The sequence below is a fragment of the Drosophila hydei genome, unplaced genomic scaffold (genome assembly GCF_003285905.1).
Source record: "Drosophila hydei strain 15085-1641.00,03,60 unplaced genomic scaffold, DhydRS2 tig00008122-arrow-pilon, whole genome shotgun sequence".
NCBI lineage: Eukaryota > Metazoa > Arthropoda > Insecta > Diptera > Drosophilidae > Drosophila > Drosophila hydei.
The window spans coordinates 4,704,388-4,731,351 of record NW_022045833.1 but is presented as its reverse complement, the minus strand read 5'-3'; the positions used below and the strand labels follow the sequence as shown (position 1 = coordinate 4,731,351).

Here is a 26,964-nt window from a genome sequence, read left to right as displayed (position 1 = left end):
TTATTACAATTTATTGCGTAAATCTGTTCAATGCGAACGAAAATTTCGCCATTATCAATAATCTCTCTCAGAAAAAAAAACCAGCAGCTGGTCACGCGCTTAAGTGTGTGAGCATGTGTTGGTGTATTAGTGCCAGATCAAAGAGAGTGGGATATCGAGAGAGTGCTTGCACTTCCGCAGCAGCAGCTGTGTTGTTGTTGTTGTTGCTGATTGCTGGTTTTGCTGCTGCATTCTCGTCTGTTGTTGAACTGCTGCAACGAAGGTCGTTGTCGCCATCGTTTGCCTCTCTCTCTCTCTCTCGCTCTCTCTCTCTCTCTCTCTCTCTCTCTCTCTCTCTCTCTCTCTCTGACTCTCTAGCATAATATATAATTGTCCAACGTTTTGCAGTTACTTTAGCTTTCGCTGCTCCACCTCCTTCTCTTCATCCTCCTCCTCCTCCTTTTATATACACTTATACATATGCATATATATATGATGTATTATATGTAATTGGAATATGTCCCAACGTCGGTTTCCTCAGAACTCTCCAAACGTTCGGGTACATTAACCTTGTCTTAACTGGTTGTTTGTTTGATTTAAACCCATGTTTTGCCCTACTGTGACGGGCTGTTCAACTTGTAGCTTCTGCCATCTCTCCGTAAGTGCTTACACCGCGGGCAGCTGGACAATGGGATGTTGTGGGGCATCCCAATGTGCTTCACAGAAGTCGACCAGTTGATTTTCTGCCTTGTTCAGCTGCTCCTCGTTCTGTTCGCCTGCCCAGGTTTTTTGTATCAGGCAGCATGACTCGATGCTTTCCTGGCCCAGAATCCGGCTCAGCTTGGTGGCATCGTCCACTTTAATGACATAGATATCATTTTCATAGCAGAACGCCTCCAGCAGCACCTCGTGCATATGCGTGGCCGAATCGCCGTCCTTGGGCACGGCCATCAGGCAAAACAATGAACCCTCTGGTGATTTCGAAAGGGTATTGATCGCAGCCGAGAGGCCGACAATCACGCGAGCCTCCGATTGGGCACGCAGCAGAGCCGTTTTAACGGTACGTCCAATGGGCATGGCGCACTCGGTCAGCTCCAGGCTGTTGTTGTTGTGATAGTGATGCATGTTGGCTGATTCGTCAACGACCATATTGGATTTGTTAATCTCTTCTGATTTTGTCACTTGAGCTTGAGCTTGAGCTATTTTTGAAGCTTCTCTTTGCACTTTTTGTGTTTGCGTAACGCACACTTTTTCTTGACTTAGCACTGCTTTGTCTTTGTTTTTCTTGTTTTTGCTAATGTTATTTAGCTTTAGTCAATTTGATTAGCTTTTGATTGTTTCTTGTTTTTTGGTATGGCAATTTGTGCTATATTAACTTTTGCTTATGAAATTCTTTTCACGTTGACGTTGTCCGCTTTGAAATCCGTTCAACCGTATCGCTTGCTGCTTGTTTCAATTTTGATTTGCAATTTCACAATGAATGCCAAACGCTGGCGAGCGCGCGCTTTTATAGCTGTGCTCTCGCCGCGTACGAATTTCATAAGAGAGACAGAAGTTCAACATGTGCTGACGGTTGCTCTCTTGGTTGAGTAGAGCTTTTTTTCCAATTTTTTTTTCACGCAACACACAGCCGGCGTAAAACCCACACATAGCATAGTCGTGCGCGCTCGCGCTCACTCTCGTTCTCTCCGACAGTGTACGTGTGAGCGTATATGTGTGTGGGTGTGTGTGTGCTTTATTCCAAATAATTTTCGCTTGACACCTCCGTTCGCGCTCTAAATTTGAAGCTTCAGCAAGTTTTTTTGATGCCTTTTTGTTGTTGCAAAAATCAAGCTTGGATGCCGCAAAAGATTTCCGTTAATTTTTTGGGCAATTAGCAAAGTTTGTATCTTTCCTCTTCTGCGGCTTTTATTACGCACTGCAGCCGCTTACCTTGCCCTTTTAGCTTAAGCTAAGCTCAACCCAATGCCGCTCTTTGTGTGTGCGCTCTGAGCGCAGCTTAAGTGCATATCTAAATACGTGTATGTGTGCATGGGTGTGTGTGAGTGCATCTCAGTTGATTGTTCGCTTGAACTTTTACTCTCACCATATTGCCTTGATTTTAAGCAATCGCTTTTCGTTGAATTTGTTAATGACTTTTAAATTTCCCCAAAAATTCATATTGTCACACAGTTTTTTGTGGAAAATTCAGCTAGCTGCTCAGTTCTTGTCAATTTATAGCCTATTTAATGGCAATCATCAATTTGCGGCACTCGCTTTTCACGCGAACTCATGCTGATTGTTGGTCATGCATTTGGCTATGCGCCAAACTGGTCAACAGGTCGTGCCAAATGACTCAAAGGTAACATAGCAAAAATTATGCTTAAGTAGATTTTCATATATATATATATATATGTTGACTTATATGCAGAGCTGACGTCAAGTTGTGCCCTCGGCGCACATTGCGTATACTTGATGTCTGTGCGAAAGTGTTTTGCTGTCTCATTGTTTAATTAATGAGCGCGCGACAAACACATAAAATGGTGTTTGACATTGTTGTTGTTGCTGTGTATTTTTTTCGCCTGAAATTTTAGTGAATGAAAGCCAGTCCAGGGGGTAAATACGTGCACATTAAAAAAAAAACCAAAAAACTCACTCAAAAATATATATATTTATATATTTATATATATTGTTTGTGATGATGCATTTGTTAAATTTATATAGACGCCTATAGCTCAGTTTCAGGAACTACAATATAGTAAGCACAGCTCCCTCATCTGGCAATTGACATCAATTGAAGCCTTTCGGATTCGGAGTTCACTTACCGTTGGCGCTCACATGTTTTTGTTTCTTTTTTACACTTTTAAATTTTTTTGTTTTTGTATTCGATTTTGTTGTGCGAGCAACATTTTTATTTCTGCTGAGCTTTGTTTTTTCTTTTTATGTGCAGAGTAATAATATATTTTTAATTAGGCTGACCTGACCAAAGGCACGTACTTACAAATCTGAAAGACAATATTAAATATGTAAAAACATACGAAATTCCATTGCTTTAGTAAAGGTTGAATGTACGACACTTTGCAAGGGTTTCCCGAAAGACAGCAAAGAATTTAACTCTAACTGCCTAGCAAGCATAACTGTACCAGCTGCTTTAAGCAATTCCCTAAAAACAACGCAAAGTTAAGTTTAATGAACTTCTTGGAAAAAAACAAAATTTGTAATTTGATGTGCAATATTTGTTGAACTCAATGAACTGACCGCAAAAAAAATGAGAAAATATAGAGAAAAGAGTTTAGTTGGCATTTTTAGGGCAATCACCCGATATATCTTCGATACGTAAAGATCTGCTCAAATCACTGACCTATCTGAAATCTAAATATAAATATTGTTAACTTGCTGCGCATAAACAATTCAAAACACGGCTTGCAAATTTTCGCCTAGCCAAGCTAAAAAATACAATTGAAGCGTAAAATACAAGAACAACAAAAAAGAAATGAAAAAAGAGAAAATGGAATACTATATTTACTTATTCTATATCAGGCCACAAAATTTGCGCGCCAATTTTTTACTTATTCTGATGGGCAATGAACTGCGGCCACGCCTCATTGTTGTTGCCGGAAAAATGCACTAAAATAACAATTACAGTGAAATCTACTTTAAAGTACAGCAAAGTGAAGCGAACAACTGCCGCAGAAGCTTGCCTTCAAATTTTAAAAATATATTTCTCGTTATATTTTTGGGGCAAAAACTTTGTTGTTACGGCCGGGTGATCCCTTGCTAAAATTATTAAAAGCACATTCTTTTTTATAATTTAATAAAATATAATTTTTATGTATTTCATGAAGGCTTACAAATAAAAAGCAAACAAAGAAACAAACGATATTTGTTCTCATAGATATAGATGACAATATGATACACATTTTTACAATGTATTTTTATTGGCAACATAAACACAAATATGGAGAGAGTATTAGTTCAGGAATATTAATCCATAGACAACATTCAGGTAAAATCTACTGATAAATGCCCAATAAATATTTATAAGAAAAACATATATCAGATATCACTGTAGTTGAGTTTCAGCTACATGCGAACGTCGCATGATGCACAATGGGAAATAGGTCGGGGTTTCGTATAGCTGCTACCTATTCGGCTTGGCTTATTGGCTGCTACATGCCACACAGAAACAAGTGGCCGCCGCATGGCTGATGATGGAATTCTCGCTTTTGCGCTGAGTCATGCCGCTCAACTAAAAATATGTTCGACATGACTCAAAAAGCCAAATCTTGTCACTCAGCGATGGACTGGCCGGTGCATGGCCACGGCAAAACAGGTTTACTCGAATTCCCTTTAAAAAACACACACACATACACAGACGTGCTCAATGTACGCATTTTTATGGATCCATACCGATATGGAAGGTGAGTCTAAAGTTCGATTGCAATACCTGACGCGCTTTGCGTTTGCTTCGACTGAGTCGCGTTTCCACTCACGTGCGCTGCTTTAAGACCAGTTAAGAGAGCCACTGAGAGAGCTTAAGGCATGGTCAATTTCAAGCTGCAATTATGTATAAGCAAGATATGTGATTAGGGGGAATTTCTTGATATTGGGTAAGCCCCAGCAGAATGCGGTTGAATGCCTTATGAAAAGCCCCAATGCCGGAGACTATTCTATCTACGCACAGATTTTGTACGTTGCATGCACAAAAAAAGAAGAAACTGATTTCGATATGCATATGCGAAAAGTTCCCCCAAATGATTTAAGTGCATGCTTGTTGCGTGGTTTTTTCTTTATCGTATAAATAACTATAAATAAATTTTTCTGGTTTGTAATCCCCAAAACAGATGTAGCTTAGTTTATGATAACTTAATTTCAAAATTAATGAAAATGTTTTATTTTAAAAAACTATTTAAATGAAAAATTCTTATTTATAATATTTTATATGAAAATTAAATTTTTAAAATATACTTAAAAAATAATATTTTTAAAATTTTAAGCAAATTAAATCAGTTTTTTCGCATTTTAATGCACAAATTTATTTCGATTGTAAAAGTCTAACATATCAGCTGTGTTTCGTTGTAAAATTTCAAAATCTATTTTCTTTTCCGATTATTTTGCAGTAATTTAATTAGTAGAAAGATTAAATGCTTTCTATTGAAAATTCCCCTCAACTAAATTTCCCCAATATTAAATTTGAATAGCCAATCCAACGGATTTGTTGTACTTCAAGCAAGTTGGCAGCACTTTGCGCTCACAAAAGCTCAAGTCAAATGTAAAGCTTTTGCTTAGACGTTTGTTTTGCCGGCAAAAGGCAAAAGAACAAAGCTCTGCTGCTTCTTTCGCGTAAACAAACGCTGCTAACAGCTGCTCTGAGCGCAGCTTAAGTGCATATCTAAATACGTGTATGTGTGCATGGGTGTGTGTGAGTGCATCTCAGTTGATTGTTCGCTTGAACTTTTACTCTCACCATATTGCCTTGATTTTAAGCAATCGCTTTTCGTTGAATTTGTTAATGACTTTTAAATTTCCCCAAAAATTCATATTGTCACACAGTTTTTTGTGGAAAATTCAGCTAGCTGCTCAGTTCTTGTCAATTTATAGCCTATTTAATGGCAATCATCAATTTGCGGCACTCGCTTTTCACGCGAACTCATGCTGATTGTTGGTCATGCATTTGGCTATGCGCCAAACTGGTCAACAGGTCGTGCCAAATGACTCAAAGGTAACATAGCAAAAATTATGCTTAAGTAGATTTTCATATATATATATATATATGTTGACTTATATGCAGAGCTGACGTCAAGTTGTGCCCTCGGCGCACATTGCGTATACTTGATGTCTGTGCGAAAGTGTTTTGCTGTCTCATTGTTTAATTAATGAGCGCGCGACAAACACATAAAATGGTGTTTGACATTGTTGTTGTTGCTGTGTATTTTTTTCGCCTGAAATTTTAGTGAATGAAAGCCAGTCCAGGGGGTAAATACGTGCACATTAAAAAAAAAACCAAAAAACTCACTCAAAAATATATATATTTATATATTTATATATATTGTTTGTGATGATGCATTTGTTAAATTTATATAGACGCCTATAGCTCAGTTTCAGGAACTACAATATAGTAAGCACAGCTCCCTCATCTGGCAATTGACATCAATTGAAGCCTTTCGGATTCGGAGTTCACTTACCGTTGGCGCTCACATGTTTTTGTTTCTTTTTTACACTTTTAAATTTTTTTGTTTTTGTATTCGATTTTGTTGTGCGAGCAACATTTTTATTTCTGCTGAGCTTTGTTTTTTCTTTTTATGTGCAGAGTAATAATATATTTTTAATTAGGCTGACCTGACCAAAGGCACGTACTTACAAATCTGAAAGACAATATTAAATATGTAAAAACATACGAAATTCCATTGCTTTAGTAAAGGTTGAATGTACGACACTTTGCAAGGGTTTCCCGAAAGACAGCAAAGAATTTAACTCTAACTGCCTAGCAAGCATAACTGTACCAGCTGCTTTAAGCAATTCCCTAAAAACAACGCAAAGTTAAGTTTAATGAACTTCTTGGAAAAAAACAAAATTTGTAATTTGATGTGCAATATTTGTTGAACTCAATGAACTGACCGCAAAAAAAATGAGAAAATATAGAGAAAAGAGTTTAGTTGGCATTTTTAGGGCAATCACCCGATATATCTTCGATACGTAAAGATCTGCTCAAATCACTGACCTATCTGAAATCTAAATATAAATATTGTTAACTTGCTGCGCATAAACAATTCAAAACACGGCTTGCAAATTTTCGCCTAGCCAAGCTAAAAAATACAATTGAAGCGTAAAATACAAGAACAACAAAAAAGAAATGAAAAAAGAGAAAATGGAATACTATATTTACTTATTCTATATCAGGCCACAAAATTTGCGCGCCAATTTTTTACTTATTCTGATGGGCAATGAACTGCGGCCACGCCTCATTGTTGTTGCCGGAAAAATGCACTAAAATAACAATTACAGTGAAATCTACTTTAAAGTACAGCAAAGTGAAGCGAACAACTGCCGCAGAAGCTTGCCTTCAAATTTTAAAAATATATTTCTCGTTATATTTTTGGGGCAAAAACTTTGTTGTTACGGCCGGGTGATCCCTTGCTAAAATTATTAAAAGCACATTCTTTTTTATAATTTAATAAAATATAATTTTTATGTATTTCATGAAGGCTTACAAATAAAAAGCAAACAAAGAAACAAACGATATTTGTTCTCATAGATATAGATGACAATATGATACACATTTTTACAATGTATTTTTATTGGCAACATAAACACAAATATGGAGAGAGTATTAGTTCAGGAATATTAATCCATAGACAACATTCAGGTAAAATCTACTGATAAATGCCCAATAAATATTTATAAGAAAAACATATATCAGATATCACTGTAGTTGAGTTTCAGCTACATGCGAACGTCGCATGATGCACAATGGGAAATAGGTCGGGGTTTCGTATAGCTGCTACCTATTCGGCTTGGCTTATTGGCTGCTACATGCCACACAGAAACAAGTGGCCGCCGCATGGCTGATGATGGAATTCTCGCTTTTGCGCTGAGTCATGCCGCTCAACTAAAAATATGTTCGACATGACTCAAAAAGCCAAATCTTGTCACTCAGCGATGGACTGGCCGGTGCATGGCCACGGCAAAACAGGTTTACTCGAATTCCCTTTAAAAAACACACACACATACACAGACGTGCTCAATGTACGCATTTTTATGGATCCATACCGATATGGAAGGTGAGTCTAAAGTTCGATTGCAATACCTGACGCGCTTTGCGTTTGCTTCGACTGAGTCGCGTTTCCACTCACGTGCGCTGCTTTAAGACCAGTTAAGAGAGCCACTGAGAGAGCTTAAGGCATGGTCAATTTCAAGCTGCAATTATGTATAAGCAAGATATGTGATTAGGGGGAATTTCTTGATATTGGGTAAGCCCCAGCAGAATGCGGTTGAATGCCTTATGAAAAGCCCCAATGCCGGAGACTATTCTATCTACGCACAGATTTTGTACGTTGCATGCACAAAAAAAGAAGAAACTGATTTCGATATGCATATGCGAAAAGTTCCCCCAAATGATTTAAGTGCATGCTTGTTGCGTGGTTTTTTCTTTATCGTATAAATAACTATAAATAAATTTTTCTGGTTTGTAATCCCCAAAACAGATGTAGCTTAGTTTATGATAACTTAATTTCAAAATTAATGAAAATGTTTTATTTTAAAAAACTATTTAAATGAAAAATTCTTATTTATAATATTTTATATGAAAATTAAATTTTTAAAATATACTTAAAAAATAATATTTTTAAAATTTTAAGCAAATTAAATCAGTTTTTTCGCATTTTAATGCACAAATTTATTTCGATTGTAAAAGTCTAACATATCAGCTGTGTTTCGTTGTAAAATTTCAAAATCTATTTTCTTTTCCGATTATTTTGCAGTAATTTAATTAGTAGAAAGATTAAATGCTTTCTATTGAAAATTCCCCTCAACTAAATTTCCCCAATATTAAATTTGAATAGCCAATCCAACGGATTTGTTGTACTTCAAGCAAGTTGGCAGCACTTTGCGCTCACAAAAGCTCAAGTCAAATGTAAAGCTTTTGCTTAGACGTTTGTTTTGCCGGCAAAAGGCAAAAGAACAAAGCTCTGCTGCTTCTTTCGCGTAAACAAACGCTGCTAACAGCTGACTATATGCCCAATCAGTGTTGAGTAAGAGCCGAAGTCAAGACAGTTTTTTTCACATTGCGGAATTGCTTTTTCTAATGTTAACAATTATATTTGTAATAGAGCAATTTAACGCAAATTTGATATTTGAATTTGAACTTTAGAAGGCGACACAGGGTGACTCAATAGAACAAAAAACACCTTGTCTGATGCGAAAAAAAGCTTTGTGATGTAACCGGAGGCCGCACACAGAACGAAAAGAAGTCGAGGAAAAAACAACCAAAAATCTAAAAATATGACAGGCAACAACAACAACAAAAAGAACAACACCAAAGCCGAAACAATAAACGAAGTTTCAGACCGTTTCTTTGTGAGAGCTTCAAACTAATTGTTCATGGGAATGGAAATATGTATACATATATATAATTGGTACATATAAATACTCAAAGCGAAACCGGCTCGAGCATTCAGTTTGTCGCTGGCTGACGGAAGTGACGGAACCGCTGGAGCAGCGAAATTTTTCAAATAGAGCGCGGCCTTCAGACATTGGAAAGGGGAAATTTTGTTGAATCGATTTTGAATACAATGGAGTACTTGCAATACGCCTATGAGAAAATCTTTGGAGCCGATGATCCGTTAGATGCCACGCAAATTAATTATGATACGTGAGTGTTTTGGCCCCACTGTGCGTGGGGGTTTTTCCCATTTCAAATTTACTAAGTGCAGCTTCGCTCAATCTGTTTGACAGACCCCGCAAAGTCGTTTGCTTTGGCAATGTTCTGCTGGATCGCACTGTGAAGCTGGAGGCGCCGGAGCTGCTGCAACGCTATGAGCTGAAGCTGGGCTCCAAGGGTGAAATGGATCTGGAGCGGTTGAACAATATTGTCGTAGAGGCAGCTAATGGGTAACTTATTCTCAAACAGTTGCTAATTGACATAAATATATATATGAATATTAATATATTTCTATATATTTCATAGCTCCAGCTACTTAAATAACCCAGGTGGGTCTGCTTTGAATACGGTGCGTATTCTTAAGCACCTCGGCACAGACGCCCAGTTCTTCGGCTCGATTGGTAATGACAAACATGGAGAGGAGTTGCGCTCTTTGCTGCTGGAGCGTGGCATTGAGGCTCGACTGCAGGTAGTCGACGATGTACATACGGGCCAGTGTGTGTGTCTCATGTACAACGACAGTCCCACGCTCTATGCAAACATCGGGGCATCCGCCCACTTCTCTGTTCAAGAGCTGAAGCGAGCTGCTATGCATGACACACAAAGCTTTCTGCGTCCCATTGAACGAAAGCAAATTCTTTATGTGGAGGGCTTCTTTGTGCCTCACCGTAGCGAAGTCTGTGATTATATACTGGTGCACTTGGTGCGGGAACGTCGTCATCTGGCATTGAATCTCAGTGCTCCTTATATAGTGCGTGAGCACTCGGAACAGATGCAGCAGCTGGCGAATCGTGCGATGTTTATATTCGGCAATCGGCAGGAGTTTGAAGAGCTCGCCAAGGTAGCTGGCTGTGAGACAGTGGAAAATCTGGCACGCCAGCTGTTGCAGCTGGGCCAGCCCAAGATTTTGCTAATCACAAATGGCGACGCAGGTGTGCAGCTGGCCACTAACTACGTGGCAGAGCGTGCACCTCCCGGCGAGCTGCGATTCGAGGATTTCAGAGCACAACGCGCCGAGCAGCTGGTGGATGCCACTGGAGCTGGAGATTCATTTGCTGCCGGCTTCCTGCACGCATGGCTCGAGAAACGCTCGCTCACTGAGTGCGTCCGTTTGGCTAGTAACGTCGCTTCCAAGGTCGTTACTCAGGTGGGCTGCAACCTGCCTTAGCTGCCATCGGGTGCCCCTTTCACTCTATGGTATGCAAAGAGAAACTCAGCGACACCAAAGTATGCCTTAATTGCACGAATATTATGTAATATATAAATGTATATACTTAGTTCCTTATGATGCGACAATGCACTCAGTGAGTAATATTTTTGCGCTCGGATTGTAGCAATTTTGCAAATCAAAAACAACAATAAATATTACCATAAAATAAGATGGCAATTACACATTTTTTCTTAATGAGTAATTACAAATAACGAATAATTTTTAATAAACATCATATGGCCATGTGTAAGGCTAGTCATAAATAGTCTAAAAAAATACAAATTTAATCATAAATCGTTCTGGAACGATATATATAAATATTGTATAATAATATTATAAATATTATATATATATATATATTTATATATATATATATATCTATATATATATAGATATATATATATATATATATATATATATATATATATATATATATATATATATATATATATATATATATATATATAAATATATTCATATATATTATTATGCATTTTTTTGTTAAAATGAAATTTGTTATCTTATCTGAGAAAGTCAACTTTCACAAATTAGTCTACTTAGGCACTTAAGGTAATTAATTTATTACAGCACAGCTATAAAAAAAACCAAGTTTAGTGAGTTACAGATTAACTATATATAACCCATATATAAATAGTCTGTATACATCATATGTACTTAGACTCTCGCAGCTTGAAGCTGCTCAGCTTGCTAGAAGTTGTAATCGTTTTACTTTAATTGAAACCACATTTTACATAAAATATATTTTTATTAATTACTATAATAAAAATATAAAATTTTTTCATAAAATATATATTTTTATTTCTTATTTATATATAATTTTAAATAAATACTTGTTGGATTTATCAATTTTTTTTCTATTTAATACAACAATTAATTAATATATATATATATTTCAAATAAAACACTTCAATATCTGTGATAAGACAAAGTTGCTTTAAATAATTAGTTATATTTTATTTTTCGTATCTAAAATAGCCTTTGACAAAAACGTAAAGAATTTTTAATTTATTTTAACTGTAGTTATTTTTTATTTCTTATTTGCTTATAAAGTTTATATTCTTTAAAACTGATTCAGGCATTTCTCAGGGTTTAGCAATATTCAGACCTTACCGTAATCCCAATTAGAAAGCCAATTGCAGCTTTGCTTATTCCTACAAGAGTAATGTATATACATTTCGTTGTATTGGTTTATTTTGTGTAAACAATCACATCGCATTATCTTATGCTGACTTACTCATGGGCGGCCCACATCCATAAGCCGGAGCGGGATATGACGGCATAGCTCCAAATCTAGCATGTCTAGATATCATCAAAGCGAATGTTTCATTGTTGTTTATCTGCGAATGGGGGGATTGCTCGCAATCGCCATTAGAATTGGAATAGAAGGCAACTCGTGAGCAGGCATTGGGACTGTGGCTGCGAGTCACACGTGTTTGCAAATCGTTAACAAAACTAAGCCGTATTAGCCACGCTGCTTGACTCTCTCATGCTAAAAGGGGGACACAAACAGAGAGCATCTTGGCCAATAGCAGCTGATGCAAAGTCAAGTGAGAGCTAGTGATGTACTTTAAAAAGGTTATAAACACGGAGTATATATAGATATATATGGATATATATGAGGGCTAATTTTAATCTTTTATCTGTTCGGCTTCGGTAGTCATTTGGCTGCATGAATTTATGTTATATGAACACAAAAGAATATATATATATATATAAACTGAGAGGTAAGCATGCATTTTTAATTAGATATGAAAGTGAAATAAATATGTAGTTATAATTTTTTTGTAGATAATATGGTACGAGCCAGAGATGAGTCTAACGTATGGCTGTGAAAAAATATATAATTATATTTATAAAGTTGATGTCAACGCTGATCATCTGTAAATGAACAAAATACACATTTGTATAACATTTTAAAAATATATAGAAATATATAAAATAAGTGAATATTTTATTTAAATATTTATTAGGCTTACAAATTGAAAAAAAATTCTTATTAGAATACGAGAAATTCTACTCACGACAGCTCACGACATGTGTCCATCTCTAACTTTGCGACTTACGCCTAACAATAAACAAATGCCAAATTAGAAGCTTAGCAAAACAATTTCAGTTTTCAAGGCGATTCTCTCATTACCTCTCTCTTTCTTACAGCCCCGACTCTCTTTCACAATCTACTCTTTCTATTTCTTTTGCTCTTTCTCTCAAGCAAAAATAAGCTACTGTGAGCTGCTTAATTGGCAAAAAGCTGCTTAGCAATCGCCCACTAGAAATGTGTTAGAGTCAATATAGACACGCCCACACAATTGTGGGCGTCTATCGAAAGAGGCGGCAGTGACACCAGCAGCTGAGTTGCTTAAGTGTAGCAGACGAGTCGTTTAAATCACAACTGAAAATGCTGTTAATTGCTTGATATTAATTTTATACAAGTTCAGCTGGAAATCGGAGCTCTGAACAGCAGCCAACTAAGAGTATACGTAATTAATGTCAGCCTGTGGTTTATAGGGTTAACAGGACAAGGACTTAGCATGCATGTGTGTGTTGTCCTTTGATGTGTGTGCCCCATTGTGCTGGAGTAGCTGCTGCTGCTGCACAAAATGTGATAATTAAATGCCGTCCATTTGCCTGAGCTTAGCTTTTAATTTATAATAAATTTGGCTGCTGTTTCAGAATGCATTTTTCGACCAGATACTTACGTCCTTTGGTTGTCCTTTGATTTATGTGCAGCGCCTCGCATGAGCAGCTGTAACTGACATTGCATATTTGCTGGCAACGGAGAGGGCTAGCTGCGGTCTGGCCTGGTCTTTGGTACTGTTTGCACAAAATATTGCGCATACGCCACAGACGCCCGCATTCACGCACACACACACACACGCACAAGGACTTTTTGGGCTTGAGCTTTTGGCTTTGTCCTTTGCCTTTTTGCGGCATAACGCGCGGTTAAGTGGCCATAATGTGTGCCTTTATGGGCTTGGTCTACCCCAAGGTCCTGCTCCTGTTCCTGCTCCTTTGCACAGGTCTTATTTTAATTCCCCGCCGTATTTGCTGAGCTGGCATTGTTGCTGAATTATGTTATGCCAGTCGCTTGTTGATTTTTATATTGTTTTTTTTTGTCTCGCTCTCTCTCTCTGTTTGCTTTTGTCTCTGGCCGCTGTCCACATGGTAAGCGGGCGAGCCTGGTCCAAATATTTGGCTCTGGCATGTTTGCTCAGTTGTTTACGGATAATCCGCTTTTATTGTTTAATAAGTCATGTCTGCCTATCGCCGGTCTGCGGCACGGCCTGGCCCACTGCCTGATTGCTGCTGGCCACGTTATCGCCTCGTTAGCTTTTTGAAAGGATATTCTGCCCAACAGCAGGTCCCGGCACATTTTTGTGCTGTTGATGTCTTGCGTACGTGTGGAAAATCGATGCTTAAATTAAATAGGGATTTGCATATACAAAACAGAATTTCAATTTAATCCTTAATCATTTTGATATCTGTTGATATTCAGAAGAATTTTTATATTCAAGTGAAAATTTAAGTGCAATCATAATGTAAATTTCCTATGAGCTGCGAAGAACAATATTCTTGTTATAGCCAGAGTTCCATTTGCAACGTTGAACTGTCCTTGAATCTCAAGGTTCTTTCTTCCTTTACCGAAGTGCATTTTATATTAGCTTCAAAACTATTATAAAATATTACATAATACATGCCTATTACTGAGTGTTCGGCTGCCGAATACACTTGCAATTATATATTCACAGATCTGCTAGCTGCAATTACATTACCAATCGAATAGCTAACTGTCGCAAAATGGAAATTTAGCCCCTACTTTGGCACTTACATTGCATTGCATTGTCGCGAAGCCAATTTGGCAAATTATAGGCTAAGGGCAACGCCTGCCGTTGCCAAAGGACAATTGGTTAGACGCCTTGCGAGTGCGACAATAAAAGACATTTGCCAAGCACTCTGGGGCCACAGTAACGAGTGGTGCTCCAAGCCGGAAGTTGTGCAAAGTGGTGTGGTAATGGCCGAGGATATTGCTTTGGTGGCCATCAATGTGGGCATTTGGCGGCGTCTGGCGGTGCTCTATCCCGATCCGGCGACCAATTGGCGGAAGTATGCGTTTGTGTTGCCCGTTTGCCTGATGAATCTGATGCAGTTCATCTTTTTGCTGCGCATGTGGGGCGATCTGCCTGCCTTCATACTCAATCTCTTCTTCTTTTCGGCCATTTTCAATGCGCTGATGCGCACGGTGCTGGTCATGTGCAAGCACTTGGCATTCGAGAAGTTTTTAGACCAATTGACGCATCTCTATCGCCAGATCGAGGCATCCAGCGACGAGCACAGTCGAAATTTGTTGGCCCTGGCTGTGGCCGAATCTCGTCGCCTGGCCATATTCAATTTGACGGCCTCGTTTCTGGACATTCTGGGCGCACTAATCTTTGCTTTGTTTCTGGAGCAACGCAGTAAGCGGATAATGTTTGATAGGCTTTCCAGCTTTACAGTAATGAATACCCCCCACCTGGCGCACAGCCCATCCCTTTGGCATTGCCTTGCCGGGCGTGGATATGCAACGCACACCCTTCTACCAGATATTCTATGTGCTGCAGGTGCCCACACCCGTGGTGCTCTCTACGATGTATATGCCTTTTGTCAGTCTATTTGCGGCCTTTGCGCTCTTTGGCAAGGCTTTGCTGCAGATATTGGCCCACAAGTTGTCACGCATCGGCCAGCTGCCGGAGGAGGAGCAACGTTATCAAATGTTGATTGCTTGCATACGATTGCATATTACCATTGCCAGGTGCGTACTAAGCCTGCTAGGTATCAAGTGAGGTGCATTACACACTGAGCCCATTGAAAATGCGAAAATAGTAAAGCTCATACTTCAAAGTTATTATGTACTGTACATACTGCAAACTTATTAGTATGTCCGCTTATATATAGAAAATGCGTTGAGTTATTGGAATAACAGTCTTCACTGTGTTCCGTGTAGTTACCAGTCGGATACTCCTGATTAAAGCATCTTTTAAGGTAATGCAAGAGTAAAGAATTGCAGCTGTCTACGAATTTGTCAGTTTTCGACTAGTAGATATACTGCTTTAACTTTGACTCTCTAAATATTGTGTTCACCCTAAATAATTTCCATTTTTCTTTCATAATATTTCTTTAATATATATTCAAAAATCTTCTCTCTAAGCTTCATTGTAGCAAACACTATAGTTTTTTAATATCATATACACATTCTGAACTCATATCTATGATACAAAATATATTTGTTAAATAATAATTTCAGTAATAGCTATAGCATATAATGAAATATATATTTTAAAAATAAACAATTATATGCAGAGTAAGTTTATGAGTGTATCCAATATTATTTATAATAATATAAATATAAATTACATAGCTGCTGCTTATTGTGGTTATAAATATATATATAACTACAATTTGCAATATATATTTATATTTATATATTTTAATATATAAATAATAATATTCGGTTGAGTACTGTAGCTCTTAAGTATAGTATATTAACTGTGACTTCATAAACTAGCAGTTGCTGTTACCACAATAAGTGAAAGCTACAAATTATAACATCTTTCTAACCACATTTACAGCTATGTGCGCAATTTTACAACACTGGTCACCTACATAATTGGCGCCGAGGCTCTAATCTTTGGCGGCATTATCTCGTCGCTGCTTTTCTGCTTGAATATAGTTGAGTCTGTTTAAGATGAACTATTTCAGTTTATTATATAGCATAAATATTTTTATAGATCACCTCGGTAACGCAGATGATCTCAATAGTGATGTACATCTTAACCATGCTCTATGTGCTCTACACCTATTACAATCGTGCCAACGAGTTGGTTATTGAGGTGAGTAGAGCAGCTATTGCTGCTGCATTCTACTAACGACTTCTTTCTTTTGCAGAGCGCGCACGTCTCGCAGGCTGTTTACAATGTGCCCTGGCTGGAGTGCGGCATGCGTTTTCGGAAAACCCTTCTGATCTTTTTAATGCAAACGCAAAGGCCTTTGGTGGTGAGCGTCTCTCGTTTCATTTGGCAGATTCTAATCGTGGCTTTTATGCATGCGCTCCATTTCATTTCGAGTCTGGTTTTCCCTTTCAGATAAAGGCGGGCAACGTTTACCCCATGACTTTGGCCATGTTTCAGAGCTTGCTGAATGCATCCTATTCGTATTTTACCATGTTGCGTGGCGTGACCAACAAATGAGCTGGAAGCCAAAAACTTTTCGGGCCCTAAGCTCGGGAGGAGGACAGCTGCAAAGGGGGTGGGTGTGGGGTGCGTGGCAATCTGAGTAATGCAAAAAGTTGCTGTAGCTCGTTGTAGTCCGGGCATTTGCATATGCTACTCGTTTGCGTAGTTATTTTGAAAGGATTTAATCTGACTGTTTGTAGTCCGGACTACGGACGGTAGTGTTGGCGTGTAGATATAGTCGTAGTCATAGCATTTGTTGTTGTCGTAGCAGTCGCTGTTGCTATAGCCAGGCATCTGTGCAAATAGTTTGTTGCATTGCATGGGTGGGCGCCGACGAATTTCTGTTTACTTTAAATCTTTTGTATGCTTAGCAATGCTTCACTTAGTTGTTTTAAGCGCTGCTCATAGAGTATCTAGTTTTATTTTGATGCGTGTGTGCTGGGCTATAAATGTTCTATCTAATTGCAAAAGGGTACCAAAGTAAATAGCTTAAAGCAAGTTGAATATTCTTAAATTTGGGACGCCCCCAGAGTAGGCAGTAATAATTTCAGATTCATTCAAGCTAAATGTTTTGTAAGCAGCCAAAGTGTTTTATTATACAAATTTATTATATTAGAAAACAAAAAAAACGTACTTCACCTTATGAGAATTGCATAGAAGGGCAGTAGCTAAGCTTCACCTCCATATGATTATTTCAGCCTGCACTCGATCTTGAATAATAAATATGAACACAATAAATCTTACGCTACGAGCAAACGTAGCTGCTGACCTGCTACTAGTTTATGAGAATTACATAGAGAGGCAGCACTTAAATGTTAAAGTCCTTTAGCTGGCCAAGCTTCAGTCTGCCATCAAATAAATTTACAATCAATATAGACGAGTCGAATTCATGAGAATCGCACAGAGGGACAGCAGTTAACTTTGATTGGCTAACATAATTTCAAACTGAAATCGAGTGGAAGTTAGTCTGAAGTAGTTCGCTTGCGCTTTTTAATTAAAAAGCCCCAAACACTCATTGTCTGCTGCAGTTTAATTAACATTAGTCATGTTCTTTATTATGCAAATAAACCGCTTCCGCTACAACAACAACAGAAGCAGTAGCGTTTAATGCCGGCAACAATAACAACTTAATTTAAAATTCATTATAACTGACACCAACTAGTTAAACAATTGTCGAGGCCACCCAACAACAAAGGACAATGACTAAAACAGCAGCAGCCGCTAGAAAAACAACTACAATAAACCAACAACTGGGCGCGCTTGAATATTGAAATGAGCCTCGGTCGCACTCGAAATACGCAAATAAACTTCAAAGCAAGCCAACAAGCTGAAAGACTGCACGCTGTGTGCGTCCTGTGTCTCCTACAGGCAGCCAGCCAGAGACCGCCTGGCGAGGGCATAAATAACGGACAGCCCAAGAGTCAAGCAGCAGTCAGGCAGCGAAGCCGTGCAATATCGGAGGCGGCTTGCGTGGCGTATACTTAATTTTATTATGAGGTGTCAAGTGGGCCAGTCGACTTTGCCGCGTTTGCGCTGCCTCTTGGCCTTTTGTTTGTGTTATTTATGTTGTTTCGCTATTCGGCGGCAGGTGAGAAGAGCCGTTACTTGAATGGGAGGCGTATCGTTAACCACCTGCGGTTGCAAAATGTAAACTTCCTTTAGGCATTTGCTTTTTAGTTCTAGTTGTGAGGCTCACGGAAAGCAAAAAAGAAATTGGAATATGCAAATGCCGCAGGAAGTGTAACTGCGACACACAGGCAGCCCGTGTCCTGGCTGAGCTCCTGGCTGTCTGTGCGCTGCATAAAATTAACAAGTTTTGTCGCCCCCAAATGGCTGGAAAAAAAAATAAACCGAAATGTTTCATTAGAGCCATAGCCATGAGCATGTTATTTACCAACAGCTGGCACAGCCAGCCGAACCCCTTGCCACGGCAGCTCTGTGACCCACCCCTTGCCACGGCTTTGTTGTGGCGTCGCGTCAAAGGTGGCGCTGTTTTATAATTGAATTCATATGCCTCAATGGATGAGGCAGGCGCCAGCTACACAGCAACCACAACATTTGGCTGGGGGTTGCGCACATTCTGTAGCCCAACAAGGACTTCTCTCTATGTGTGTGTGTGTGCCATTTGGTGGCATTTCATTTAAATGGATTTTCAATTGCGGTTTGAACATTTTGCATAAATTGCTGTAATGAGTTTATTTCGAGGCAGCAAGTGGCTTCGTTTGCTTACGCCACCCACGCTTCAGCCCTCGGCCTCGCTGCGACTCGTTTGCCTCATTTGCAATTGTCAACTGGCTGTCAGGGTCGACAGTTGTATTGACAGTTTGCTCTTGCTGATAATATTAATTGTGGCATTTCGTTTTCGTTCGACGCCTGGCAACACTTGATGCCATTAAAAATGCCAAATGACTATTGCAACAAAGCTAAGCGAAAAAGCTAAATTATTTGCCAGAAATGATAATGAAAGATGTGGCTTTAATATAATATATTTTTGACTGACAGCTCTAATGACTGATTTAGTGATCCGAATTTCGGCTCAACACTAATCGATCTTCATATGAGTCATCATCATCATTGAAGCGCTGAAAGTACTCGATCTGAAAATTATATCTAACCAGTTCAAATTCAACTGCACTCTATTGCAATGGTCAGCCAATTCAAAATTGTTGGAATATTTCTAACACTAGTTTGGCTGAATGTGAGCATACTGAAGGACTCTTCGATAAATTCTGTAAATAAAAAAATTAATTTTTTTATAGAATGCATCTAAAATCAAGTTCACGAATGCAGTATGTGAGAATTTTAATAAGACTTTGATCTCAATAACCGAATGCCGACTGAGGGCTGTAAGTCGCAACATAACCACATATAATTTTAATTCGACAGTTCATTATCCTGTCACCGATGCTGTGGTCGAAAGTCAATTTTTCAAGAAGGCCAACGGATATAAGCCTTGGCTATACAAGCTGAAATTTGATGGCTGTAAATTCTTAAAAAGAGCCTATAATCCGCTTGTAATTTTAGTTTTCAAGCTCCTCAAGGACTATTCGAACTTAAATCATCCGTGCCCCTATACAGTGAGTATGCGCTCATAGTTAATATTTAAGTCTATTTAAATCATCTTAGGGAGACGTGTATGTAAAGAATCTGCATATCAAAGCGGAAACAATTCCGCTTACAATGCCAACAGGAGAATACTTTTTATCAACGCGTTGGATTCTTAATAAGAAACTAGCAACAAGATTGGATATATATTTTGCATACATAGAAAATATTATAGAGCAATGAGGGTCTATAGAAATTAATGTAATTATATGATACTTTAGAAGATTGCATTCTATGAGGCACAACCTAAGTAATCGTGCTTAAGAAGCGAGCTGAGGTATATTACAATATTGTTTGTTAATAAGATTATAAAAGAGAATAAATAAATTACTATATTTCACTTTGTCCATAATTCAATTGATTTTCATTGAAATGTATATAGTTCGAGTAGAAATCTCTGTAATTTGTTGAATGCCAACCAACGAACCCCTATGGTGCAAGCAATGGACTTCACCGTGTCTACTACCTTTACTCTTCTTTCTACAAGTACTACTACTATTATAACTACTACTACTAGTACTACTACACCTTTTTCTACCAGTACTACTGCTACAACTACTATTACTAATCTTTTTACTATTACTGCTGCTATTTCAATAATACTGCTTAGTCATAAAATTTAAAAAGTTGGCTATCAGCTCTTTGATAATAATAGATCGCTGACTAGTATACAAATTAATGTCAACTGAGAGCTGACTTCCGTTAAACATTAATATATAGTTTTTTTGGCTACCCTTCGTCAGGCACGTGTAGGGTCACGGTCCGAAAACAACCAATTTTATTCTAAAAACAACATTTTTGGATACGTAAGCCACTATACGTAATACGTAAGCCACTATAATAAACGGTATATCTTTAGATGACATTAACGGGACGACTTTGACCTCCTAATGCTAATACCAAGCAAGACACGTCCATAAGAGAAGTCAAAATTTTCAAATTTTTGAATCTGTAGTAACATGAATTTAAAATTTAATATCTTCAATTCTAAGGCAACTAAATTATTTCATATTTATATATACCAAAAAACATAACAGGTACATTAACTTGGTAATGCGAAAATAAACGAAAACATTTGCAGCATATTATTGGAACTGTTCAGGCGAATAGAAAAAAGTGATTTAAAATTCATTTAATGCTAGTTGAAATCAATTTGTCTCACAGTGCGATGGGGACCAGGTGGATGAGTTGCCTACTTCTGACATTATTGCTGTGCTATAATGTGAGTATATGCCGGAGCTGATGAAGAAGAACTTCAAGTAACACAGCTAATACAATTTAAAGGATGCATCGGTATTTAAGTTTACGAATGTGGTTTGTGAATCCCTGAATACCTCATCAATTACCCTCAACGAATGTCGACTGAAAGCTATCAATCGTAATAAAACAGTGTATAATTTTTTTGCCACACTAAATTACCCTGTGAACGATATTGTGGCAGAGTTTCAGTTATTCAAGAAGGCCAATGGATACAAGCCATGGCTGTATAAGAGTAAAATCAATGCCTGCGAGTTCATGAAGAGGCCTTATAGCCCCGTAGTTATTCTAATCTTTAAGCTCGTAAAGGAGAATAGCAACTTCAACCACACCTGCCCTTACTTGGTGAGTGTTAGTCACTTAACCCCACTTCTATATGAATCTGACACTTAATTCTTACAGGGGCCGATGGTTATAAAGGATCTTTGTATCAAATCGGATATGATTCCTCTAGTTTTTCCCACAGGCGATTATTTAGTTGCATCTAAGTGGTACTCATATAAAAAATTAGTAATGATAGTGGACTTATATTTTTCATTTGTTGAGGATCTAATAAAGCAATAAAGCAAAAATGCTCCAGCATCGAAGGCAGTTTCATCATAATTGAATTGAGCCGAAGATTTAATCTCGTTTAATTTAGACACAAGTAAGTGCACTTTAGTTAGGAGCCGATTATCAACTATACGGCGAAAATCTATCATTTTTTGTAAACTTTTTTTGTAGAAAAAATACTAAGTGCTCTACATATACATACGATTGTCGAGATGTAGCTTGAATATATCTGTGGATACCTTAGTTCTCCGAAGGCTCAGCACATCTTCCAATTTTCACCATGGATGCCTTTATAAAGTTGGAATTCCTAATATTGCTATCTTATTATTAAATTATTTTTATTAAACAGTCTACATATAATATTGGAATATCTAATACTGATTATATTATTATAATGAACCGGAACTCAATCTAACAATCATAGGGAATTTAAATATTTTTCAGTTAAATTGAAAATGCTGAAAATACCGATGAAAATCATATTGCACAGTAAATTGTAGCCAATTATGAGAATAGCATGCCTGATGATAGGAACTAATGTAACAATCATGTTATACTAGTTGATATTGATTTGACTTTCAGTGCAATGGCGCTTAGGTGTACGGTTGTTGTTTCGCTGTCATTATTGTTGAGCTATAATGTGAGTACTCGTGGGAGATAGTGGAAAAACTTCATTTAAATATGTCAATTATTTTTAAAGGATGCGACTACATTTAAGTTTACGAATGTGGTTTGTGAATCGTTGAATAGCTCAGCGGTTACTATAAACGAATGCCGACTGAAGGCTATTAATCGCAACAAAACAATATATAATTTTCTAGCAACTATACATCATCCCATAGATGATATCGTAGTGGATATTCAGTTGTTCAAGAGGGCCAATGGGTATAAGCCCTTTCTATATAAGGTTAAGCTCAATGGATGCCAATTCATGAAGAGGGCTTATAACCCAATAATTATTATAGTCTTTAAGCTCATGAAGGACAATAGCAATCTGAACCATTCCTGTCCATTCGTGGTAAGTGGTATTTGTTCTTATTCTTTAATAACAATATTAAGTTATTACTATTCTTATCTTTTTTATGTTATGAATATTACAGGGACCTGTATATTTAAAAAATATTCATGTGACACCAGATAAAATTCCTCTGTTATTTCCCACGGGTGATTATTTAATTTCATCCAACTGGTATTCATATAAAGCATTGACAATGAAGATCAATTTATATTTTTCCTATATTGAGGACCTAATGCAGCAGTAAAATCCCAATTTAACTTGACAGCAATTCAAAAATATTTATAAGAATATCTATCATTACGTATGGTTTATTTAATATATATAACTATTTCAATTATTGTAGTGTTTATTCGAGCAAATAAAAAAAATTATATACAATTTATGTTCCATTTGTTGAAATTGAATTGCCATAAATAATTATGTATCTCACGTGGCCGATTTGCTATAAAATTTTTACTCGTATCGATAAAAATTAAAATTTTGCCTTAACTACAAAAGTAAGATGCATTACATTCAGATTTGAATTTATATATGCAGTTATACATAAATATGTATATATATATTTATATATATATATATACATATATATATATATATATATATATATGTATATGAATATATATACACATACATACATAGATGTAAATAAATGAAATGCCAGCAGTAGTAGCAGTTAGGCATACATTAGGAATCCATAGGAACGATACCAACGGGCAAGCCCATGACCTATAAACTATGGCTTTGTCAGGGTAAGATCGATGAGTGAAGATTTCTTTCTTCTTGGCTGTAATCATTCACGTACTATATATTGCTGAAATATATATTATTGAGCAACAAGAAAAATCAAAATGCAATTACGCTTTTCTTTTTTATCGATCGATATATGATCGATTTTAGCTAAATCAAATGTATTCATTGATGTGGAAAAAATAAAATTTGAATGCAGTCGCTTATGATATTAACTATATTTTATGTGTATTTCATGTTATTATAATCTAATATAAATATAGGTTCGTTTGCGTTCGGAATTATGAAATGGAATAATTTATATACATAATGATCGGTAGTAAAGTCTATCAAAAAGAGTAATTATTGAGCCTATTGGGCCGAATAATACAATATTAATTGTCATTTAAAGTCATTGTTGAAAAGTAATAGTGTAATGCAATCAAACTGAATCCTAACGCGATGGGCAACAGAACGATTTTTCTTGGACTGCTGCTAACATTTTTGGTTTTAAGCCTAAATGTGAGTAAGATTAATAGGATAAATAATATATTATATGTAACTAACTTATTATTTCAATTATTTTCCTTTTCAAAGGATGCTGTTCAATTTAAATTCACAAATTTCGTCTGCGATGTCGTCAACAAATCGTGGGTGAAATTAAACCAATGCCGACTGCACGCCGTTAACCGTAATGAAACGCATTTAAATTTGAATCTGACATTGCTACATCCTGTGAAGAAAGATGTTTTGGTTGAGGGTCAGATATTTAAACGTGAAAATGGCTACAAGCCATGGCTTTATAAGGCATCCCTCGATGGCTGTCGGTTTGTAAGGAAACCCTATAATCCCATTGCAATAATCGTCTATAAGATATTCAAAACATATTCAAACATAAACCACACTTGTCCGTTCGAGGTGAGTAGCAAATTCATTTACTTCTCTTTTTTAGTGATATCCTTTAAAAAATGCTTACAGGGTTTCATAATACTAAAAAAGTTTAATCTGAAATTTGAGTACCTTCCACATGCTTTACCAACAGGCGAATATCTTCTAAAATTGGATTGGATTTTTAGTAAGAAATTGCAGTTGAGAACAAATGCTTACTATAGCTTCATAGAGGACTTATAACCGGTCTAGCTAACTGAATGCAAATTAAGTGTAAATGTCTACTATATTATATTAGCACTGGTGTTGTTTTACAAAAATATCATTCCTTATTCCAAATAAATGAACCAAATTATCTTAAATATAAACTTTTCAGACCCTTCTTCTCCAAAGGCATGAGTAGCAAAATGTATGATAACATTTTTCTGCAAGCCACAAGGCTGCATAATAATATAGTTAAGATTTTCGTCAAACCCGAACTATTTGTAAATGTATTCGAGCGAAGCAACAACAAAGTAATTTCTATAAACAGAAGTGATTAATTCGCTTTGGGCAACAAGCTCGTTACGATTGGACCGCTGCCGGGTTACCATGAAGATGAAGGCCTATAAGACCTGAAGAAGGACTATATATGTTATTTTATGTTCATATTTAAGTCGACGAAAAATTAAACCAATAAGGCAAATTCCACATAGTGAGTATAAGAACTATTTCTTTAACCAAATTATTATCTGTTGTTGATTGCACAAAGGGTGAATATCTGTTAAAATGGATAGGGATTATATGAATTGATGGTAACAACAAAATTATATACTTCAGTTAGAATTAGTAGAAATTATTATATCAATGAATATGAATATATTCTACTCACATAATTGGTAACTGCCATCGGGTGACCACGTCTATCGAGCTGTGAAATTATATTTAAATGAGGCTTGGACCAATTAAAAGTAGAGCAATAAAAAAGAGATTGATTGGAATTGATAGTTGTGTACTTGCTAATGGTTCTATTATATTTTAGTGAACAAGGACAAACGAGCCATAACAAGAATATTTTCAATTTTTACCGATATTCAGCTAGAAAATCAATTGAAATATTTCGCTATGGGCATCCATATACATATCAACAGAGAGTACTTATTGAGTCTATTGGGCCGAAAAATACAATATTAGTTCATTTAAAGTCATTGTTGAAAAATAATGCCAAGTAATGTCAAACTGAATCCAAACGCGATGGACAACAGACCTATTTTTCTTGGGCTGCTGCTATCATTTTTTTTCTAAGCCTAAATGTGAGTAAGATTTATAGGATACATAATATATTATATGTAACTAACTTAACATGTCAATAATTTTTCTTTTTAAAGGATGCTGTTCAATTTAAATTCACAAATTTCGTCTGCGATGTCGTCAACAAATCGTGGGTGAAATTAAACCAATGCCGACTGCGCGCCGTTAACCGCAATGAAACGCATTTAAATTTTAATCTGACATTGCTACATCCTGTTAAGAAAGAGGTTTTGGTTGAGATTCAGTTATTTAAGCGTGAAAATGGCTACAAGCCATGGCTTTATAAGGCATCCATCGATGGCTGTCGATTTGTAAAGAAACCCTATAATCCCGTTGCTATAATTGTCTATAAGTTATTCAAAACATACTCAAACTTAAACCACACTTGTCCGTTCGAGGTGAGTAGCAAATTCATTTACTTCTCTTTTTTAGTGATATTCTTTAAAAAATGCTTACAGGGTTTCATTTTACTAAAAAAGTTTAATCTGAAATTTGAGTACCTTCCAAATGCTTTACCAACAGGCGAATATCTACTAAAATTGGATTGGATTTTTAGTAAGAAATTGCAATTGAGAACAAATGCTTACTTTAGCTTCATAGAGGACTAGCTAACTGAATGCAAATTAAGTGTAAATGTCAACTATATTATATTGGCACTGGTGTTGTTTTACAAAAATATCATTCCTTATTCCAAATAAATGAACCAAATTATCTTAAATATAGACTTTTCAGACCCTTCTTCTCCAAAGGCATGAGTAGCAAAATGTGTGATAACATTTTTCTGCAAGGCACAAGGCTGCATGGCAGGCAAGCTTAATACGCCCACTCCCTTATCAACTCGCATAACTCTATGGCATTGCTCTGTAACCATACTAATTCGACCGTTGCCATAGTATTTGGGGCCCATTTTCAAATCTCGCATAAGCAAAGCGTTCATTACCCAATTATTTATTGACAACTGTATGTGTTTGTGTGTGTGTGTGCAATAGCTATATTACAGTTGAAATATCTAAACCATGGCAGCAGCAATCGCCGGCAAATGGACTTTGAACTTAGCTATTATATGCGATTGCTGACACACTTGGACTTGTATTGATGCCAGCTATGAACATGATTGTTTTGTTATTACCAAAATTATTCCACTGAATAGGATAATTGATATAATATACAGTGCTAGGTTATTAAACATTGAATAGTCTTAAATTGACATGGACGTTGGGTTTTTGCTTGCGGATTACTGCCCATTGACTGGACCAAAACGTGAGCATTCACAGCTTTTATTGATGTGTGGAAAGCATTTAACATGTGATTTGAGGACGCAACTAAACTGAAACGTTGTTGTAAGACTAGAGAC

At 36.8% G+C, this 26,964-nt stretch overlaps 4 protein-coding genes across 4 annotated transcripts; 3 read left to right on the top strand and 1 right to left on the bottom strand.

Moving 5' to 3' along the window:
- Window positions 1–338: 338 nt before the first annotated feature.
- Window positions 339–1,443, bottom strand: LOC111593870 (growth arrest and DNA damage-inducible protein GADD45 alpha). The gene has a single exon (XM_023306931.2). The coding sequence runs from the start codon at window positions 1,126–1,128 to the stop codon at window positions 646–648; it is 483 nt and encodes a 160-aa protein (XP_023162699.2). The 5' UTR covers window positions 1,129–1,443; the 3' UTR covers window positions 339–645.
- Window positions 1,444–8,716: 7,273 nt separating this feature from the next.
- Window positions 8,717–10,745, top strand: LOC111593866 (adenosine kinase). Its single transcript, XM_023306926.2, has 3 exons — window positions 8,717–9,328; window positions 9,412–9,567; window positions 9,644–10,745. The coding sequence occupies exons 1-3, from the start codon at window positions 9,249–9,251 to the stop codon at window positions 10,503–10,505; spliced, it is 1,098 nt and encodes a 365-aa protein (XP_023162694.2). The 5' UTR covers window positions 8,717–9,248; the 3' UTR covers window positions 10,506–10,745.
- A 3,832-nt stretch (window positions 10,746–14,577) lies between these two features.
- LOC111593858 (odorant receptor 43a) lies at window positions 14,578–16,789 on the top strand. The gene is made up of 6 exons (XM_023306905.2): window positions 14,578–15,019; window positions 15,087–15,354; window positions 16,172–16,271; window positions 16,331–16,432; window positions 16,488–16,595; window positions 16,685–16,789. The coding sequence occupies exons 1-6, from the start codon at window positions 14,578–14,580 to the stop codon at window positions 16,787–16,789; spliced, it is 1,125 nt and encodes a 374-aa protein (XP_023162673.2).
- Window positions 16,790–25,540: 8,751 nt separating this feature from the next.
- LOC111593959 lies at window positions 25,541–26,310 on the top strand (the record flags this gene model as incomplete). The annotated part of the gene is made up of 3 exons (XM_023307050.2): window positions 25,541–25,612; window positions 25,688–26,008; window positions 26,069–26,310. Coding segments are annotated over 3 exons (543 nt in total), but the record flags the coding sequence as incomplete, so codon positions are not given.
- Window positions 26,311–26,964: the final 654 nt, after the last annotated feature.